Source organism: Scomber scombrus, chromosome 7 (genome assembly GCF_963691925.1).
Source record: "Scomber scombrus chromosome 7, fScoSco1.1, whole genome shotgun sequence".
NCBI classification, from domain to species: domain Eukaryota; kingdom Metazoa; phylum Chordata; class Actinopteri; order Scombriformes; family Scombridae; genus Scomber; species Scomber scombrus.
Window position 1 is genome coordinate 11,049,724 of NC_084976.1, and position 21,283 is coordinate 11,071,006.

Consider the following 21,283-nt stretch of genomic DNA (forward strand, 5'->3'; position numbering starts at 1 on the left):
CAATCCTTACACAGTTATGATTTTAAATTCAGCTGCATTTAGGTCACTTGAATTCTACAAAAACTGTTACCGAGGTTGCCAACATCATGAGCTCATCCTGTCATTTATACTTCAGTACATTACACTTGATGCTGACAGCATTCACAAAAAGCTATTTTCATAAGTATGTGTCACAGCTTAAAAGACTTCCTGCATAAACTAGAGGCAAAGCCATGCAGACAGAGAGAAAGAGGTGAGGAAAAGTAAGACGAGGTGGAAAAACACCACCATCATTAGAGTCACTAATGATCTCTCGAGGGCTACTGTAGCACAGCAGATTCCAAGAATATGATCCGGATAAGAGTGAAACAGAAAAGGATACTAAGAAAAATATGACTAATCTTAGCTGCTGAATATACAGAAAATACAGAAAATGAAGAACCATAATGCAGCTGATTGTAGCTGTTATATTAAAACAAATATGTTAGAATGTGTACAGTGTGTAAAAAGGCTTACCATTTATATTCTGTGATTTAAAGATAGGCAAAACCTACAGAAGTGTACTGATTCATTTTTTTTTTAACATCATATGATAGCACACACACAGACCACTGCGAACATGCAGTATTAATTATGTTCAAAAGATATGTAGATGATGTAGAAAATGTTTATGTATGTAAGTAGTACATCCTGTATCTTGAATATGATAATGTGCTGTACATATCTCTGTACACACTGTACTATACTATAAATAGGTGCTTAACACTGAACATTTTTGCATGCTTAGCTGTATCTTTTTTCAAATGATGTGGCTTTGCACACAAAACACATACTGTAAACAGGTTCAATATTCGCATAACTTTGCATACTGTATTAGTCCTACAGTAGAATGGTAATTCAACTGTAAATGCTAGAAAGCATGAGATGAGAGCAAGAGATGTTAGATAGGTACAGAAAACTTCATGATACAGACAGCAGAATCATTAATTCATATTTAAACTACTGCAACCGGACATGCTGGCAATAAGCACCAACAGCCCATTTGCTAGCATTAATAAACAGTGCCAACTCCACCTCCACTGCTCGTCTGGCACTATGAGCTATTTTGAGCCTCTAACTTCATCATGTGTGAATATGTATTTATCAAGTGAGTTAAATTGTTACTGGAAACACTGCACAGTACTCCTGCCTGCCAAAAGGTCAACAGGAATATGATGTGAACTAAAAGTCAGGGAGAGAGGACAAAGAGGTGGAGGGATGACAGAGAAACACTTGTGACAGACAGTAAGATAAACACTGACATACTGTTCAAGACACACCGAGATAGACAGACCAACAGAAAGATAATGAGACACAGACCAGAGAGGCAAAGACAGGGCATGGGGATCATGCCATACCATAGAGCACTGTGAGCTACAGGACATCCAGTCCAAGTACAGTAAATCCAACAAAATCTGGCAACCCAGTGATCAAATCAGTGTTCCCACACTAGAACGACTGGGGCAGTGATGGGAACACAGTGTCCAAGTAAGTACATAACAGCACTCTCTATTGCACTACGGAGCACAGACTCTCAAAACCTAGACTGAGAAAAATTAATGGATATTCTGGCTAACTGCCTTGCATTCACAGGCTTCTTATAGGTTTTTCCATTGCACAACATGGATTACACAGGCCAAGATCCTGGTATTTTCTTAAGTGTAGAGTTGTTGTAATACCTGCCTTTTCACTCATTAGCTCTACCCACATTCTGTTAGTAGTAATCCTTAGCAGGCATAGGAAGTCAGTTTTATTAGGTTATGTGACCATCTGTGCACACTTTGACAAATACTAAACTGGACTGGTACCAGTGCTCATACATGGCAGCCTCCTAGTGTGAGGTCATTGGCCATCCTGTAGCACCCAAACAGAAATATGTTTATTCTGCTTTGGCCTTAAATGTTTCTGTGATGCTCCACTTCAGAACAGCAGCTTAATACTTAAATTTGGCACATCTCGACAGTACAAACAAATAGATTATTTTAACATTATTTAATATGCACTTCATTTCTATTCATTAAAATCACTCAACATGCTGCAAATGTATTTGAGATTTTCCCCTTTAAGAGTGTATAGCTAAGATGACAAGCTGGAGAGAGGAAGTTTAGCAGTGGAGAAATGGAGGGAGACAGGAGGGAGAGGAGAGTGGAGGAAAGTGAGGTAATTGGGAATCATATGGCCATGTCACACAGCTTGCCCAGTGATTCCTGACAGCCCTGCGCTGCGTCCTCATGCCTCCTGCATGGAGGCCAAGGAGTGAGCTAAAGAGGAAAAGAGGGAATGAAGTACAAGTCTGTCAGAGAGCGCCCCGGAGGTTGGAAAATTCAGTAAACTAAACATAAAAAACTTCTCAACAGCAGGCTGGCTGACTGGACTGGATGTTTGGAGGGCAGAGAGAAGGGTAGATAGAGACAGACTGACGAAAAATGGAACAAAAAAAAAGAGGACATATGGTTAAAATGATGAAGGTAAGGGATCACGGGGGAGTGGGCTGGGAGCAATAATTTACCTGCTCACCTTCCCTCTTGTCAAACCCTGATGGGATCACCCACTCCACCTCTCAACTACTCCAGGGAGAAATAAGTGTTCTCAACCAACGCCTCCAAAGCTGGAACCCAGAGGCACATGTGTGTGATGAGACAGCTCTGCAGGAGGCTCTTTTCAGTGGAAAGGTGCTGAGTTGAATTTCCACTGAGGAACAACCACAATGAGAAATACTTTCCATTGCCATCAACAATGGACAGACACTGCCAATGCTGTAAATAGTTTACAGAACTCACAAAGACAAACAGGCAGACTTGTGTGCAAACACACAAACACACACGCATCTAAACAACAAATAGGCATGGAGGGGTGCGCAGCCTAAGCGCACAAGATTACACAAGTGTGTGCACAGTTTGTACATTGTAAATACAAACAAGGAATTCAACTTTCCATGGCTCTTTCTCAGAATTATATCTTCATTGTGTAAGATTGGCAGTCCATGCAAAACAAAAGCTGTATATATATATACAGTTTACATTTACAGGTGTGCATAAGATTTAGTAAATGAAGTGTATGCAGATGTATGGAAATGTGTCAACATATCATGTAAAACTTTTCCTAAACTCCATGCTTGTTTTTTAAAACTAGTGTGACTCAACTCCTTTAAAAATTTGTCAAAGCTTTTTTACATGAAACACATTTTTATCATGAAATCAAAACTGCGCACATCTTCAAAAAACAGTAAATTAATGGAGTATCTGTTCACTGGAACACTTAGTTTCAGGTCTCCTCAGTATGTAACGGAAACGTTATATTGAAATGATGCTAGGTAGAGCACTACATAAATGTTCTGTGCTCCATTAATCGAGAGGCCAAGAGGCCATGAGACTGCAATCAGTGCCAAAGGCAGAGTAAGTTGTCCCAGACAGAGCAGAGTGGCTCAAAAAAGCACAGTTTGTCAGACTTGGACCAGCTTTACAGATCACCTACTCACACTTTCACAGATATTTCATTATATGATTACTTTAAAATCACAGAAATATATTAACGTCTGCTGCTAATCTACAACCCCCCTGCACCTCCTCCAATCCCCCCCGCCCACCACCACCACCATTTCCTGGTCTATACGGCACTCTTAAAAGGCCGCCTGGGAATTCAAAAACAACAACATTCCCGTCCCGAGCAGGTCACTCAGTCTAATAAATTGGTTTCTGAATATTTAGCAGACAAGCCTGCTTTACTTTATACAGCAGTCAAAGTTATGTCACAGCTAGTAATTCAAAGTAAAACTCATAACCACTTAGTGAGACATTAATTTCTGACCTATTTACCTTACAAACTAAGATTTACCAGGCAGTGTTGAATTTATGCCACAGCTAATAATTCAAATCTACGACATTCCCACACAGAAAGAACAGCTTTCCCACTCATGAAGACGTAGAGTGAAATGTAACCTTTCAAGGCTTAGTCGAATATTAAGCGTTTAGAGTTTTATTTATGTCACAGATGTTAATTCAAATCCTCAGCTTCCCAACTTTTCAAACACTTACTGGATTCCACAGGTTGCTCAAAACATCCAATGATTTATGAGCTGATGTTTGAGAAAGCAAAGCTGGTCATTAAACTCAGACCTGAAAATTGTTGAGAAATGACTTAAGTTGAACAACGGTCTGTGATCTGGTCCCGTAAGAGCCACAACCGGAACAGGGCAGAGTATTTATGAGAAATAGTCCACCCTCGCATTACTGTAAACTGACATGTTACTGTAACCAGCACTGGCTGGCCCCATATGAAGCTCATTAATGAGGACGATTGGGGGGACTCTGACTTCCAGGAATAGACAGACCGGTCTCTAAATCTTTGTTAGTGCATGAGCACACACAAATGCAAACAGGCACAGGCAGACGCACAGAAATGTGTCCAAGTGCACATGCACACACACGCTTTCTCAGTCTCCTCCTCCGATCTCCACCTCGTTCTTTTTTTTCTCATACAAAGCCACAAACCCTTTGGAGCACACACATGCACCATACAAATCAGTGCCATCACATGCAAGCAATCAGCATGCCCCAGATGAGCAAAACATGGGGCAGATGTAGGGCAGGGAAATTCCTAAATGCTTATGTCTAACACACAGCTGACCACTAAGTGCGGCTGATTTATGATATTCAAATTCAGCATCCTTCAAAACAAGAAACTTGAGTCACACATGGCTCGGTTATCAAAATATATAAGTAAATCAAAATCTGCCCTGTTTTATTGCAGATGTCTCATATCCTGTTTTTAAAAGGATCAAGCTTCCGAGAAGGTCATATTGTATGTCGATAATGTTTTGCATCCAATGCAACCACACCAAATTATAATGCAGAGTTAAATATTAAACCCACATGAAAGCCCTGCCGGGAAAATTAAGCTGGGTTTCCGAAAAGAGATAAAGTTTCAACAGTGTGACGCTGGTGTTGCCGTCTTTGTGGGGTTTTGACTTACATATTTGCCAGTAGAGGGTTCTCCAGGAGGTAGGGACCCAGGACTGAGTACAGGTGAGCTTGCTGGACTGCAGAGCTCAGGAAAGGGGTTCGGGATGGCCGGGAGAGATGATGTCCTCAGCTGCTGCTCCTCCTCCTGCAGCCGCCTGGACAATGGAAACGGGACAAAGAAACAATGATACTGTGGTGGTGAAGAGTGGCCTGATGTTACAAACATGTTTTGTAGTATTGCTTTGTGTTCCCTAAATATTCCAGCAAAAACATTAACTGAAGTCTAGGGTCGTGACCTGGGACAGCCTCTGAAATGGATATGACTATGGGAGAACTTTGAAATGAAACCCGCTGACAGAGGAGGAGAGAGTTAGAATTAATAAAGCATTGCTGTACGGCATCCAGGCTCATGTCTGTTTCTGTCTGATCTACCCATAATGAACAGTCTCCCAGCAAGTGGAAATCACAGACAGCCTGCTAGCTAATTTTTTTTGCAATATTTATCACACATCAATATTGAATCAAGACATCGCTTTAAAGCAGTTTTTAAATGAGGCGCACACAGTGTACGCTTGTGGCTCAACAGAGGAATGATGATTTGACAGTTGATCATAAACTTTTCATTTGATCTTTTTTTTTTTTTTTTTAAGTGGGCAGGCCAGTTAGTGAATAGCAAGCTCGGATAATCATTGTAGATGACTCTTTTTTCTAAGTCTCTTTCTCCCGGTCTCTGTCAAACTCTTTCTCTCTGTAGAACCCGGCGAGTTCAAAAGGGAACAAGTCTTTTGATGTCGTCCCATCTGAGCTTGAGAACAGGGTTATCGAGAGGTCAGCCCTGAATAATAAGAACTTCAGGGCCTGGGTCTGTGAATGTGTTTGAGAGAGAGCGAGAAACAGACAGAATACTCCATTACTTGAGCATCCCTCCTGTTTCTGTCAAATACTCCAGAGAAGGATTATAATACCAGGAGACAAAACTATATGTATGCATGCATGTGTATATGTTTGTGTGTGTGTGTACGCATGTGTGCATGTGTGTGTATGTACATACCCACTTTTGAATGCATATAATAACACCCTTAGGGAGATTATGGGTTTACTACACTTTAAATTAAATTGAGAGATACATTTGCACTTGGTACTAAAATAAATTACCTTTCTCCTCCTGCTGATGTAGTTTGAGACAAAGAGGGAGTGTCAAGGAGGAACGGGTCATTCCAGGGCTACAGATAGTGAGCCGGGAGGAGAAGTTTTGCCCAATTATTGCAAGGGTGTGGATGGATGATAGTATGCAATGAAAGGCTTCTCTTACAAAGTAAAGAGAACAAGAAAATATAGTTGGAGCTCAGCATATGTGGACTGTGGGCGATTCTAACTTGCACCAGTTTGACTGTAGAGTTATTTATATTTTTTTAGGTTAGGTTTTGATTGCTTGAGATGTGTTTGAAGCCTTTGGAAAACACCTGAATGCACACATTTTATTGTAGAACAGTTCATTCAAACTTCCTTCAACCATGTGGTAAAGATAGTCATATAAAGCTGCAACTAATTATTATTTTTTATCACTAATTCATATTCTGATTATGTTCTCAATTAATCATTTGCTTTGTAGAAATGTCAGAAAATGCAGAGCGCCTTGTGCATGCCACGTAACCGCAATGTTCCTGATTCAATTCCCTTGTTTGCCTGCCTTTTCACTGCCCAAGTATTGTTTGACTTTTTTCCCCCATCATCATATCTGTTGATTAACTTTCTGTTGATCAAATCGATTAAGTAAGAAACAGTCAATAAATGCTTAAGTACTGAGTAAAAATCACTTAGCATAGCTGTATTTTTGTGTCATTTTAGAAACACAATGTCTTTCTACTGTTCAAGAGCTCATTGTCTGCCAGTAAATTCAAATCAAACTATTTTTAACTGTGTGGCATTAAAAGCTTGGACATTGACAGTAAATGGTTTGAATTACAGTACAAAAGATCATAGTTGACATAAAGCCCCTACACCTTGTATGTCAATATTGTCACTGTGGTTCTCTCTTTGAAAGGTGATGTTCTAGCTGACATGACACCATGACACTTCGCAGCCAAATACACTGTATATACATGTATGTATTTAATGTAAGCCTGGACAGCTCCCTCTAGAGTTCAGTTGTCTTTCTTGTCCAGTCCAACTGAGCTGTTGAAATGGACAAAGGAACATTTATATCAGGAAATAATCTGCATTCACTGTGTTTACAGCTACCTGACAGCGAGGATGTGCATGGGTTGTGACCGTCGGAGGCTTGTTTGGGGTGAGTCAGTGGACAAGGAGGAGGAGGAGGGAGGCTCCGGGGAGACGTGGCTTAGCGCGTGCGAGTGCTGACCCTGCCGCGGCTGGATGTGTTGTGTGTGATGATGAAGGTGGTGGTGGTGGTGGTGGTGTTGGTGTGAGGAAGAGGTCTGTCCGTTGTGCAGTAGTGGGGTGGACTCTGTCTGCTGACCACTGCAGGTGGAGTACAGGCTCTCCAGCGAAGAGTTCATATCATTCACCAGGGCCTCTAAATCGACGTCATCCTCTAGTAGAGTCAGACAAAAAGGAACACATCACTGAGTAATTATTAAGAGAAATAGGAAGACAAATGTCAAAATCCTTTAAATCAGGAGTGTAAGGTAGATGAGAGAAATGAGTTTCATAACTTCTGGTACAAAAAAACAATATTGAAAGAATAATGTGGAGCACGGGACATATCACTCACACTGAACAGAAATTCAAACTCTAAAATACAGCCACAATAAACGGAGTCCAAGCACATAATTTTACATAAATGTATTTTACAGCGGTTAACCCACAAGAACCAACGTGGCTGAAAACAAGATGATGCCCACACCAAGGTTGCCAGCTTAAATTTGAACAGGTGACCTCACAGTCACATGGTATTTGTTTAGACTACGAGACCATAAGGACAACACAGGTGTTGTTGACAGCAACTGACATTAAACTTCCAATCAGTGAAGTACTGAAGTCAATGAGAGTGAATAACATGATGATCTGTTAAACTGAACCATTATGAAATATTGTGGTTAGTAGGTCAAAGTAAATTTGGAAATGTTTGTTATTTTAGCCTTTAGCACCCAGTGAACAGCACAAGGAGTCAGGGGTTGAGAGTTGAGCAGTGACCATTAGCACAATAATTTGAATCTGGGACCTTGTAGTTCATAATCAGCACCTTAACCCCGACACTACCATCCGGTCAACCAGCTGTCTTTTGTTTGCACAACCTCAAAGTTGATTACCACGGAGGTCGATGAGAATTAATGCAGCTGAAGTTCAAATATTCACCAAAAATACAAATAAATTCACAGACAGTGATCAACAATGACATTAAATGATATTTCATGAAGTTTGATTACAAATTGGACAATTTAGAACATGTTTGCACAGTGCATTACGGTTAAATATTTATAACCACTGTGTCAGAGATTTTAATCATATTTCAAAACTTTTTACATTTAATCTCCATACTCTAACACAACCTCTGGATCAATTTTGGTGGCAATTGCACAAATACTTAAGAAGTTTAGAGAGTTCATTGACTATACAGCATTAGTTGCAGTGGAGAAAAGTTTTGAGGGCTGAAGTGCTAACATTTTGAAAAATAAAACCACACACAATCAATCAAAACCAAATTTCCACCCCTGACTGGGACATGATAAATAAATAAATGTATATATATATTTATATATAAAAGTCCTAAAATTCAACGGCTTTAGTTTCAAACTGCTGAGGCTTGCAAAAAAAAGGTAAAGTCCCTCAATATTGTTGGGACTTTCCCATTTCTATTTGAGTTTCTCTATCATTTCATTGCGGCAAGGGTTTGAACCCTTAACCTCACTTTGCACCACCTTAATTCTAAGTAAAACCAAAAAAAGATTTATTTTTTAAAACACAGGCATGCACAATACACACACACGCACACACACACAAACACACACTGGTAACCAGTTTTGCCAGAGTGCTCAATCAGCAAGACTATCTTGACAACGTACATTGTGCTACCTTGTGAGCCAAATCTCCAGGGATAACAGGTACAAGCACAAACCTGCCCCTAACACTTTTCAACTCTTGCCACCGGGGTTTACAGCAAAGGCATCACATTGTAAGCATCTGCTCTGAATTCACCACATGTATCAAACATTCTGCTCTTAAAAGGTATTTAAAAGCAGGATGTGGAATTCTTCTTTCGGGGAGGAATCTATCGTTAAAGCCCTTGTGAAAACCTCTGAGCACATTTAAATTCATGAAGTGAATTTTTTAAATGACTCAAGGAGCACGTATCAAAGTTTGAAGTGTGCTCAATTGAAGACTCTCGTCTGACTGCTTCATGTCATGAAAGTTTTATTCTCTGGGTAAACTGAGCCGACCTTGCTCTTTCTAAATCACAATTTGCTGTGGTGGCTTGTCTTATAATTAATAATTCTTCATTATGAAAAATAAACTGATGTCATGAATTTATTATCAAATCCTTGTATCCAGATCATACAAACTTATTGTAGTATACAAGTAAACCACTAGGGGGAGACACGCTCTAATCATAAGGGGCAGGGACTCTCAAATTAACAGGGTTCAGAACAAGGAACCCCAAACAGATATAAAGACATGACCTCAAATTTAGATAACATTAATTACTATTGAGCACAATAAGAGAAGGCTTTTATTATTAAATATGGCTTAAGATAGAATGATATTACTATTTACGTATTAGTGCACATACTGTGACATTTCAATTTAATTGACTTTTTCGTTTTATTTCTATCTGTTTCTATTGTGACTTTTGACTCTCTCTTTGGCTCCACATTGTAATCCAATGGTATAACCAGTGTATGACTCACGTGATTTCCCCACAGCTCAGGGTGCAGGACAGCTGACAGCTTAATGGTGTCATTAAGTGTGAAGGTCATGTCACTCTTAAAAAGTATCTCTGCTCAACAAAAAGCTTGGAAAGTAGTTATCAGCTTGATTTAGAATTATAACATAGCACAGGCTTCAAAGTGAGCTTCTCAGCTTCGCAAGAAATCACCTTCTTGCACAAGGAAACAAGATCACATTTTTCCAAGGGGACAATAGTGGCCACAGGTTAGCAGGTTGGCAAAACATCCCTGGATGCAGTGTCACTGTCTGTAAATGTGTTTTCTTTGAGGAGCTTTTCCTGAAAACGTATCAGGTAGCTGTATTACAGGTGCCTGTGAATTACAGGTGGTTAATCTGTAGGTATTAATAGCGACAGGTAAGCTGGAGCAGCTACTTATAGATTGCCGGGAGAGCTAAAGAGCTACTGTATATACCACATGACACAGGGTGCATACAAGGCCACACACATAAACTAAAGAAAAGTGAGCAAAAATTCAAAAAATTAGTTTTAACCTGAACATATCACATCATCATTCTGACTAGGTGACATATGTACCCTCAAGCTAGTGAGAAAAAATAACTTCCCTTGTAAACCTGACCTAGTTTGGCCTCTAGAGGGGATCAGCAGAATTGTTTGCATACAAAGAAACACAGCTCACAACCTCATGCGTGGATGTAGGATTTGTGTGTCATTATCAGTCATACGATCACAGTCACCTATGCAATAAGGCAAACCGAGGTATGCGTCACACAACCTGGTGTAATGCAGACAGATTAATGACAGCATGCAGGCAGGCACGCACGCACAGGATTTAAACCCATGAAGATTTGGACCGGGAAGCCAACTATGGTTGTTTTTCTCTGACATAGAGTTCTGAAAATAGAAGTTATGCCAGCTACGTGGCCTTGGCAGGCATAAGAGGGGACATAAACGCCTTTATTTATGCCCACCCAACACACGGCGGTCACGGCACGCCTGGCCATACAATATTATAGCCATTAATTAGATCCTCTTAAAATATCAGAGCAGCTCAAGCAGCGGGGAGCACACGCAGCTACAGATGTAGACAGAGCTGTTGACAGTGAGAAGCTGCAGCTGTGACACCGTTGCCTAATGGCCACAAACTTTGGCACCAAATATTGTGGCTATGTGTTGACTAAAAAAAAATCAACATGTCCCTGAGAATATTTTAGTATGTAGCATAAATCTGCCACTGAAGTCTGAAACTATCATTGTAAATTGGTAGGATTTGTACTGGACTCGTTGCAGAGGTCACCCAGCTTTTAGTCCACAACCATGTGACAGGCAAGTGGTTTACACAACAAAACAGAGACATACCAGTAACAGTGAGGAAAATCTGACTAGCTAGATTTATATTAAAGTTATATCCACCTCCAAGTGGGATCATTGTTGGGTATCTGGTGTTTGTAGCAGGAAAGCAGCGGGGGTAACAGAATAAAATGGGTATTAAAGCTCTACATCTAAAGCTTTATTAAGAGAAAAAGAGATTAAATGCACTGCTAACACTGTGTAATAGATATAAACACTGTTTCAACAAATCCTTCCTGTAAAACAAATGTTAAGATGTGTAAATATCCTAAATCACATCATTCATTCATTGTGGAAGTCAGTACAAAATATACAACTGATGGGTTAAAGGATAACACTGTCATTACTGTTCTCATTTACTTGTTGTTTCATTTCTCCCATGACTTGTGTTCATTTACTCTGTTTAGCTCCCTCCCTTCTTTTTCATGAATCTATAATCGGTTAAATTGGGGGGTAAAAATGGCCCAAGCTCCCTCTATTGTCTGAGCCACGCTAAATACAGTATTAACCAACTGTAAACTAGTTAAGTCCGGTAAAAATCTGCATAAAAGCTGTTTTGAATATTTCTGATCATTAGTGAGCGAGACATGGACAAAACAAGACCATTGTATTGATGGCAGTTCCATATGGCTCCCTGTTTTTCCTTAACCCTGGAATGTAATCCATGCATTTTTTATTCATTCATGCTAGTTAAAAACAGAGGGGAGGGGCAACACTTCTGTAGAAAAGGGGTATAGATATATAGCACATCAATTGAACACACACACACACACACACACACACACACACACACACACACACACACACACACACACACACACACACACACACACACACACACACACACACACACACACACACACACACACACACACACACACACACACACACACACACACACACACACACAAGAGGGATAAACCGCATCTGAATACAAGCCCAGCAGAGGGGTTTCCATTCAAAGGGATCAGTGGGAGTATAGACTGAGCAAGTCTAAACTGTAAAGCGTGGCTGTGGGGTGTACAATACCACTGGTGACAGCGCACACACCCACTGAGGGCCAAGCCTCTTGATTGGAGAGGGAGAGTGTGGGAGGGTCAGAGGGAAACAGGAGGAGCGAGGGGAGGGAAAACAGAGATGAACAGAAGGGAAAGGAGAGACGGGAGTAAATAGAGGGACATAGAAACAGATTGGTTTAGGGGGAACTGTGGAAGGGGGAAAGAGAAGAGTGGGTTCACACGGGGTGAGGGTGGCCACGTCACCGGAGTATTTCACTTAACACAGCATTGTGAGAAGCAGTTGTCTTATCCCAATCAGAATTTTTAACCAATTTCCCCTTACTTTTAAACTAACTTTTTTGTTTGTTAGTTTTAAATGATGTTGTTTTAAGCTAGACTGTATAAGCACGACAATGTTCATCTGTTAGTCAGTTGGTATAATATAGTAGTTGGTATAACTCTCAACTACTAATGGATGATGCAAACAGGCAGTTAGCAAACAGCTGGTAACATGGTGGAGATAGAAGAGACAAAAGGAGCGTAGTTGGTAGAGGGAGCAAAAGGAGAAGTATGACTCCAACAAATAATAATGTTGCTCTGTAACTCCTGGATGTGTAAATAAACAACTGTTTGCTTAGAAGTTAAACATATCAACTTGTGTTCACAACTTGATACAGCTGCCCCCAAGTGGCCAGAAAATCAGTGAATGCACTTTTACTGTAATTGATGACCAAATACCAGCGAAACTAATGACATTCCTATTCAGCTGTACTTTGTGTTAGTGCTAAATAAAAAAAATGCTACTTTTGCTAGTGTGAGCTCTTAGCATGCTTACATTAGCATTTAGCTCAAAGCACTGCTGTGTCCAAGTAGCATGGCGGTAAACTTTTGTCTTGTTGATCTAACATAAGATTTTTATTTAAGAAACAAATAAGTAATTCTGGAACTGTGCCCTACCAATTTAAACCATGCTAGCCTACAAATGTTTTTAATTGTAAATTTGTAAAATGTATTTCCTTTTTTTTCTTTTTATTAAGGACTACTTAATTTTGTATATGTTTTTGTTGCAGGTCATTCCCCTCTCTCTCTCTCCCTGTTTCCTGTCGGCCTCTCTGCCAGCTACCAACTAAATAAAGGCAAGAAAAGCCCAAAAATAAATCTTTAAAAAAATAAACACTTTTGCTGTAACAAATCAGAAAATTGCTTTCACATCACATCATAATCTACACATACCCCTGCGCTTCCTTTACCCCCTGTTAAAGAGCCCCATTATTTTCAGGAATGCGGCCCCTCACTGTGAGTGAAAGTGTGTGTATGCATGTGTGCCTGCACGTGTATGCCCATGATTGTGTGCCCGTGACATGTCGCTCTCCCTCTACAAAGGCATAACTGGAATTACTGGAGGTGGGCACTTCATTTCCAGGCCTGAGACCATTGCTGGTCAACCCCTCCAGAGCTACACTGACAGATTACTGTGCTGCATTGGTAACATTGAAAGGATTTGTTTCCTAGCAGCTGCATGTTCATCTGACACACCACTAGTAAGTTAAGTTTGCCACACACTCAAACATCATGTAGTCAAGAGATAAAAGACACATGCTCCAGTCTGACCATCTCTCATGTATTAATGCACAGAGCACGTCGTAGCACCCTAAAGACCATGAGCTCAGCTATAAGGGTGAAGTCACTCTGCTGTGTGGCAGAGAAACAACACAGAGGAGCCAACACAGTGCAAGCCTGTGACATCTGTGAGAGACTGCACTAAACCCACATATGTGTCATGCCTCCTCTCAGGACAATGTAGCCTTGTCATTCTTACTTGAAAAATGACTGCATTAGGATAAGCCATATTAAACTCATGGATTGCATCTTGAGAACATCACATACAACTTACAACTATTTCTAGACATCAAATATTGACTTGCAAATGCCGCAATAAGCTGCTCAATAGCATCTCATTTCAAATTTATGAAATAATAGCAGGTCAAGTTCCAACAAAGCTGCACTGTTTTCCTAAATATTAATAGGTTTATGACTGCTCTGGCTTTATGGCAAACACAGCAAGTGGCTTGTGGCTCTATTAAAGTCCTATAAGAATGAAAGAGTGAGTTTCCTGGAAAACAAGTTTAATAACGTCAGCAAGGATTATTATCCCACTAATAACACTAGAAATACAATGGCTAAATACGTAAAGTGCCACTTTAAGCAGCTCACACAATGTAGCTTTTAACACATTTCTAAGTGGTAAAAATACTGTAAAGTGGCAGCTTTCTAGCCATAATAAGCCATCCATTGCATTAAAAGAATTAAAGAAAGAAAGACTGAGATAATAGAGAAAGTGATCTGATAAGAATCTAAATGGCCAACAGAAGCAATGCTCATAAATCCGACTCCCAACACAGAACCTACTGTATAAAAAGCTTAGTATCCAACCAAAATATTATTATTCAGACAGAGTAAGCAAAAATGTCCCTTAGTTAAAGTCATTTCCATTTGTCTGTCTCTCCAGTTCTCCAGAGTTCCCTCCATCCTGGCTGATTCTGAAAAATGACAATGCCATTTCTGCTCCATTTATTTCCCATGCCACGGCCAAGCGTTCTAATTCACTCGTTGAGTCCTCGCAGACTCCCCACCCTTACCTCCCATGCTGAGCCAATATTGTGCTTAAATCTCATGCTCCGATTGTCATGGACGAACCCTGTATAGCACAATTAGATAGACGGCGTAATTATAATGGCACCCTGTGTCCATGCAGATCACCCTTTGAACTGCTGAAATGTTTACAGCGGAAGAGACCCAAATATATATTATCCCCCTCCACCCAACCCCCGGCCCAGCAGAGGATAATGAGCAGCAAGCCGCTCACCACACTGTACTGAGACGAGGGATGCACACGCACGCACAAACCCACAGCAGCAGTGCCAGATTCCCAGGTGATTTCTATGACCTTTTTGTATTCTCTTATGCATGGATATAAATGGAGGGCACACAGCAGGCTTAATTGTGTGTTTGATAGAGCCATGATAAATTTGTTGTACTTATTTCAATCCGATTGATTGACCATGTTTAGGACTCAGTTAAAGAATGTTATGATTTTCAGTACCAAACTTTTTAAAGTGGTTTCCTTCCAGGAAGTTAGCTGCAGATGCATCACTCTTGGGATGTGCCCTGTCTGTGTTCCTTAACTAATTATACATTTTTGATTTGGTTTAGTTTCACAGGGATTACTGAACAGAATTATGTAAATGAATACCCCCAAAAGGTTGTTTTTTTTTTTACACAAAATATAGAATATAAATATAAGAATATTACCATGAAATACAAAGTCTGATTTTAAACTGCTAATAATATGATGAATCTAACATTATCTAGCAAATAATATATGTGTTGAAATTATTCTAATCACTAAATCACTAATAAGGTAAATACAGGGAGATACTTATAATATGAGATAATCGTAAGAAAAATGAAAGCAGACTGTTGAAAGTGTGCTTTTACCGTAAATGGACATCTTTGTTGTTTTATAGTGACTCATTAAAAAACCATACAGTCAGTTGAAAACTAATGAATTTTTTTTTTTTTTAAACCTAAAGAAATAGTGAGACCATTAAAAGGGAAATGTTACACCAACAGTTAAGTCCCAGTACTGTGCAATGTAATATGACAGGTCCCACTACACATCATATGCAATTTGATGTCTGGGTATAACCAAGTGCACTCTTCTGTGTCATATAACACCAGTGTAATTCAATAATAGGTCTAATGTACAAGCATCAGTACACACACAAAACACATGTACACATATATATCCACAAAAATCTATTGGTGGTTGGGGACCAACCTTGATGGTTAGGAGAATTCCGATTGGTTGTCTGCTGGAAGCTCGGACCAATGAGGTCAGCTTGTCTGTGATTGGAGGACCGGTCTATTTTGTCCTGCTGAGGGAGAGAGAGGAAAGAAAAAAGAAATAAAAATCCTGTCACCCCAATTATTACAGAAGCATGACACTAAAAAAAACACAATACATCACACCCATCAACCATTCTTCTGGCAGCTGTTTTTCACAGAAGCAAATTTTATTCACCAACCATAATTATGCTGTATGTTCTCATTATTATGTAATAGTAAGTAATAATTATGAAATAATATTCTTGTAATTACGAGATCCTGATCTTGTTATCATGAAAAAACTTGAAGGCGTTTATCAATCATCATTTGAGAAAACAGGGACAGGATTAAACTGCTAGATTTAATTAACTTTTATTTCTGCCTGAATGATCCCAGTGACTTAAGATGTGCAATGCTGATTTATGAATTGTTGTGCTTATTGTTGTTGTTTGTAGCAAACATGTCTATAAAATCCCTCAACCAACGATATGCATGGCATACTACTGCTTTCTTCTTTGGCGTTTTATGGGAGTTGGCATCCATGTTGCATTACCACCACCTTCAGATTTTAGTCCTTGTCAGTGCCCCAGTATGGATGTCCTCAAAAAAATCAGCCATCTTTTGCCCTCCCCATATACCTCCATACTTCTTTTTTGAATACTGATGACTAATAATCCATCCAGTTATCTTTACATTTTTTCAAATTGGCTGGGCTGAAAAAGATCACATAAAATAAAAAACAGGTCAGTCCAGGACAAATGCTAAAATAGAAATGTTGAGTAGTTCATCAAACTACATTAAAATCCTAAAAAACAACATAAAGTACGACAATTCATAATAATAAAAAACATCTCCCTTTTACACTGCTTGTCAGTATGTGAACTTGGCCAGTTGTCTGTAGGAGCACGAGATCTCTGATAGCATTAAACCAAAATGTCCTGGTTTGACCTGCAGATCCTCTCTCAGTCATTCCCACCATATTTCCCGTCAGTGCTAAACTATGCGATGAGGCAAAATCACCATAAAAACAGGGAACGTACAAGTATGTTTATAAACATATTTGATTTTGATTTGTTTCTAGCACTTACAACTACCAAAGTACAACTGTGGGTTATCCATTGTGTGTGTGCGTATGTGCGTGTGTGTGAGAGCAGACTGGCGTCCCGCGCTGGGCCTAACAGCAGGAGTGGGAACAGAATGTACTGGGACGAGCTACTGTGTTCAGAAAAACATCGCTACTGACTCTCTGTCTCTCTTCCACAGCAGACCTCAGATGCAGCAATAAAAGCGGTTGCAGTTGCTTGTTCTGCCTCATTTGCAGTAGTGACAGACGATGCAGGCAGAGCTGGATTCTTTTACAGAGGTTCTTCTATGATTGATGTTATTCTGCCTAATTTTCTATGATGGATGCTTTTTCCCTCCATCAGTTGGAGTTATCATTGTTGCCTCTGGAGACAATGAAGTTACAGTGATTAAAGGTTCATGGTCAGGGTGCTTATCATGTAATTCTTAAGACTCACAGTCAGTTAAGTCAGTTATATATTCTGGTCAGTGTCTTATTTAATGAAGGAGGTCCAGGCTGTGCTGCAGGATCTCATTTTTCACCAATAAATGTCACGACAATGCAAGATAATCGTAAATTCTTACACTGAATGATGTTCCTCCCCTAATATGCCACTGTAGCCACAGTACAAAGCATATCACCCTTTAAACAACTAGTTTCCCACATTATTTCCCGTGTCCGAGTGATAATTCACGCCGTACCTTACGTTTAAAAAAAAAAAACGTTTTTACTTTAAGAAATACAACCTAAAGCACTGTTAATAGCACCTTCTTTCTATTAAATCTGAAAACTTTTGGAAAGATTTTATTTTAAATTTGCACCCTCCCTGCAGCGGACTAGAGAATTTCCTTAAAAAGCAGGAGAAAGACACACTGTCTGCCATTTTCAATGCAAAGTTCAACATTTTCTTCGCTGTAATGTTACTTATTAAAGCCAAGTTTATTATAACAGACTTTTCAAAATCCTATTGCACCTGTGACATTTACTAACAAGACTCAATGAGCGGTGCAAAGAGAGTCAACTCACTGTGAGAATTAAGTTTGAAGCAGAATCCCACTCTGATGTCTCCATTCCTCCAAATAAAGGCTCAGCTGAAGAGTTACGCTCCATGATTTACCTGCAAAATTTCTAGCTATTCTAGTCATTACGATTTGAAATATAAGCGGAAAGTTCTTCCGTGGTGTCTTTGCTGGCGCCTATGTTCAGACTAAACTGGATATAACTGGATGTGCAACGTCAGTATATGGTTCTGTCCACCGCTACCCCCCAACCCCTCTTCTATACCAACCAACCCAACCGCATCCAATCATTACACTGCATTGTTCCGTTTTCGTATTGTCTTGAATTCCAGCCGTTTTGGCCCAATCGAAAAAGAGATTTGGGATCTTAATGAGACTAACTTGCTTTTGAAATTTAAAAAAAATAATAAAACAACCACCGAATCACCCCATTTGTTCCCCGTCATCAATGCACACTGTCTGGGGGTCCAGCCACCAGACTGTGACTGATCCCTACCCAGTCACCCAAACAGCACTGGGAAGCTGTTTGGTTGGTGGGATGGTACAGCACAAAGTTAGCGTATGTGTGTGTATTCAGGACAAGATGGTCATGGTTCAGCTCCACTGAGCGAAAACGTAGGGACTCTTTCACACCATATACTAGACTTGAATGCGGTTTTGCATGGCTGTCTGGGAGTAAATGAGTTAACAGACACACACACACACACACACACACACACACACACACACATACACACACACACACCACAGAACTAAAGGACTTTTAGCGCACACCTTGATCTCTTTTGTGGATCTGACCAACAAAAAATCCAAAACCCAGACAGCCTTTGACGCTCTTATAGACAATTGACAGAATGTCAACGAAGGGATTTAATCTTATAGATATTGGCCATTTAGCATAATTCTCAGCCATGCTATTGCCTAACTCTGCATTTCTTTATGCAGTTAGGTTGAGGCTCCACAGACAAGAGACCAAATGAGATATCACATAAAAGTTAACTTTGAGGGTTTTTTTTAAGTTTCCCGATGAAGAAAAAACTCACAGATGTTCTTTTTCTTTGATCCGTGTTCTTACATTTTTTCAAGTTGCTTGTCACTCAACTTTTCTTTACACACGCAATCACAAAAGCACAAGCGCACACACATGCGCACAAACAGACGTGTTGCTTAAGTTCTTAAAGAGGGGTCAAAACAGGACTAAGGGTAGGCCACGTTTTGACAAGGAGCATATAAGCACCCTTTCATATTGATGAAGTTGAATGGAACTCCAAATAAGAGTCAAGAGGTTGAGGGTTGAGCTCTTTAAAAGGGGTCAGTGGCAGGCCAGAGACAAGGTTAAGGCACTGAAAGCAGACAACACAAAGGTTTGGGGTTGGGCCTCAAACAAGAAGGAAAAGACTGAGACGCATGCCAAAGCTACGCCTTTAGAAGAGGTCAGACTGAGGTTAAACGTTATGACTGGGAATTGAATATGAATCAATACTAGACTTATGGAATGGTTGTTGGCTAAGAAGGAACAGCTCAGTATGGACAGAGTCCATGGGAATAATTCAGCATCGCAGTTTCCATTAAGATTAGATCTACCAAGAACTGAATATTCTAAGTAAGCTTTAGAGATGTGGAAATTTTACACAAGGGTCCAAAACTTGCTTCTGGACGGCCATTCTTAATGACAGAAGTAGTGCTAACTGGTATATAGTCCAGTTACAACGTACTTGAACATTAGACAGCAAAAGCAGGAGTGGAAATCCCTTCTTACATAATTAAGTATAATGAGATCATGAGGTCACACTAATGTGTGCATTCGTGCTACATTTATCTGTTTGTGTATAGTGTAGAAACTGAGCTGTAGCTGAGGTTGTTGTCACAGCACAGCTGAGCCACAGACAAGCCAGCTTAGCCTGCAATTACATAATATTACATGATTTCGTTTTTTTAATTTTTGTTTTTGGTCTGGGCAGTTGTAATACAAACACATCCTTTGACAAGGGTATAACATGGCCTGAATGCTCTGTAATAATATGATAATAATAATAATTACTGAACATTGGAAATGCATTTATTATACTTATTACCCAGAATGTCTGACAGCTACTAGAATTAAGAAAGTTTTGAACCTTCTGAATGGAAATGCTTCTGTAATATAAGTAGTTATATTATGGCTGTACTATGAGTCAGTGGGCTAGTGAACTTATTTAGATAAATATAATACATAAAGTAATCTTACTGTAAATATAGTATAATTTGAAATCCTAAAAAAGAAAAAGCAGAAAAATAACTATATTTGTGGGAAAACTGCTGTTTATTTGAGGGGGGAAAAGCTTTGTGAAATCTTAATGTTTTGTGGTCATGGTCAATACAAATTGACCTGATGCAGCAGATGGTTTGTTACATAAGCACATAACATGAAGCCTGACGAGATGGATGAATCCAAGCTGAGAACAAAGTGGTTACTGTTTTTCGTCATAAACTCAAGGATCAAGTAATGAATAAAATGTTAGAAATAGAAATAAAATATTTAAGTATCTTCCAGTCGTGATTAGAAAATTGCCTCTGGACTATAATTCCTAGCCTGTTCACCCCACAGCAAGAAGTTTAGCCATATAACTTGTACACTTGTGTGGGAACATCGAGCATCCAGTTACTCCATGACCCTGAATTGGACAAACTGGACATGACGTCTGAAGCAAAACCTTGATGTTGTACATTAGATTAAAGTCCGAAGAACTGAGAGTGACGACTGATCGAGTCAAAGTTGACAAAGTTAAACTTTGTCACTGTAGCCCTGTGACTCATGTCACACTGATCTGTGATTTTTGTGAAATGTTCCTTCTGTGAATGCAAGAAAACATTGACATTGCAAAAGCTCAAGTAAAACAAATGCAATCTTGTGATATGAAGAATTACTGGTCGGTTATGAGAAACACGACACAATCTTGTTAATGTTTAGCCCCAGCTAAAACAATCAGGCTATCTCAGGCTCTCCCACACCAGAAATTATGCTCATGTGATGGACTGTGCTTGTTTATCCAGTGATCCGACAGATTTGTGAAAGCCAAACACACTGGAGGGCATACAGAACGTTTATCCATTACAATATTATGTTTTGGTATACAAAG

The 21,283-nt window shown here is 39.7% G+C and overlaps 1 protein-coding gene across 1 annotated transcript in view; it reads right to left on the bottom strand.

Moving 5' to 3' along the window:
* grb10b (growth factor receptor-bound protein 10b) overlaps positions 1-21,283 on the bottom strand; it is a 68,473-nt gene that overhangs the window by 30,522 nt on the left and 16,668 nt on the right. The window contains exons 3-5 of the mRNA XM_062422265.1: positions 16,036-16,132; positions 7,221-7,533; positions 4,990-5,134 (exon numbers count right to left, since the gene is read on the bottom strand). Coding sequence (XP_062278249.1) covers positions 4,990-5,134; positions 7,221-7,533; positions 16,036-16,132 — 555 coding nt within the window. The remainder of the gene's footprint in view (positions 1-4,989; positions 5,135-7,220; positions 7,534-16,035; positions 16,133-21,283) is intronic.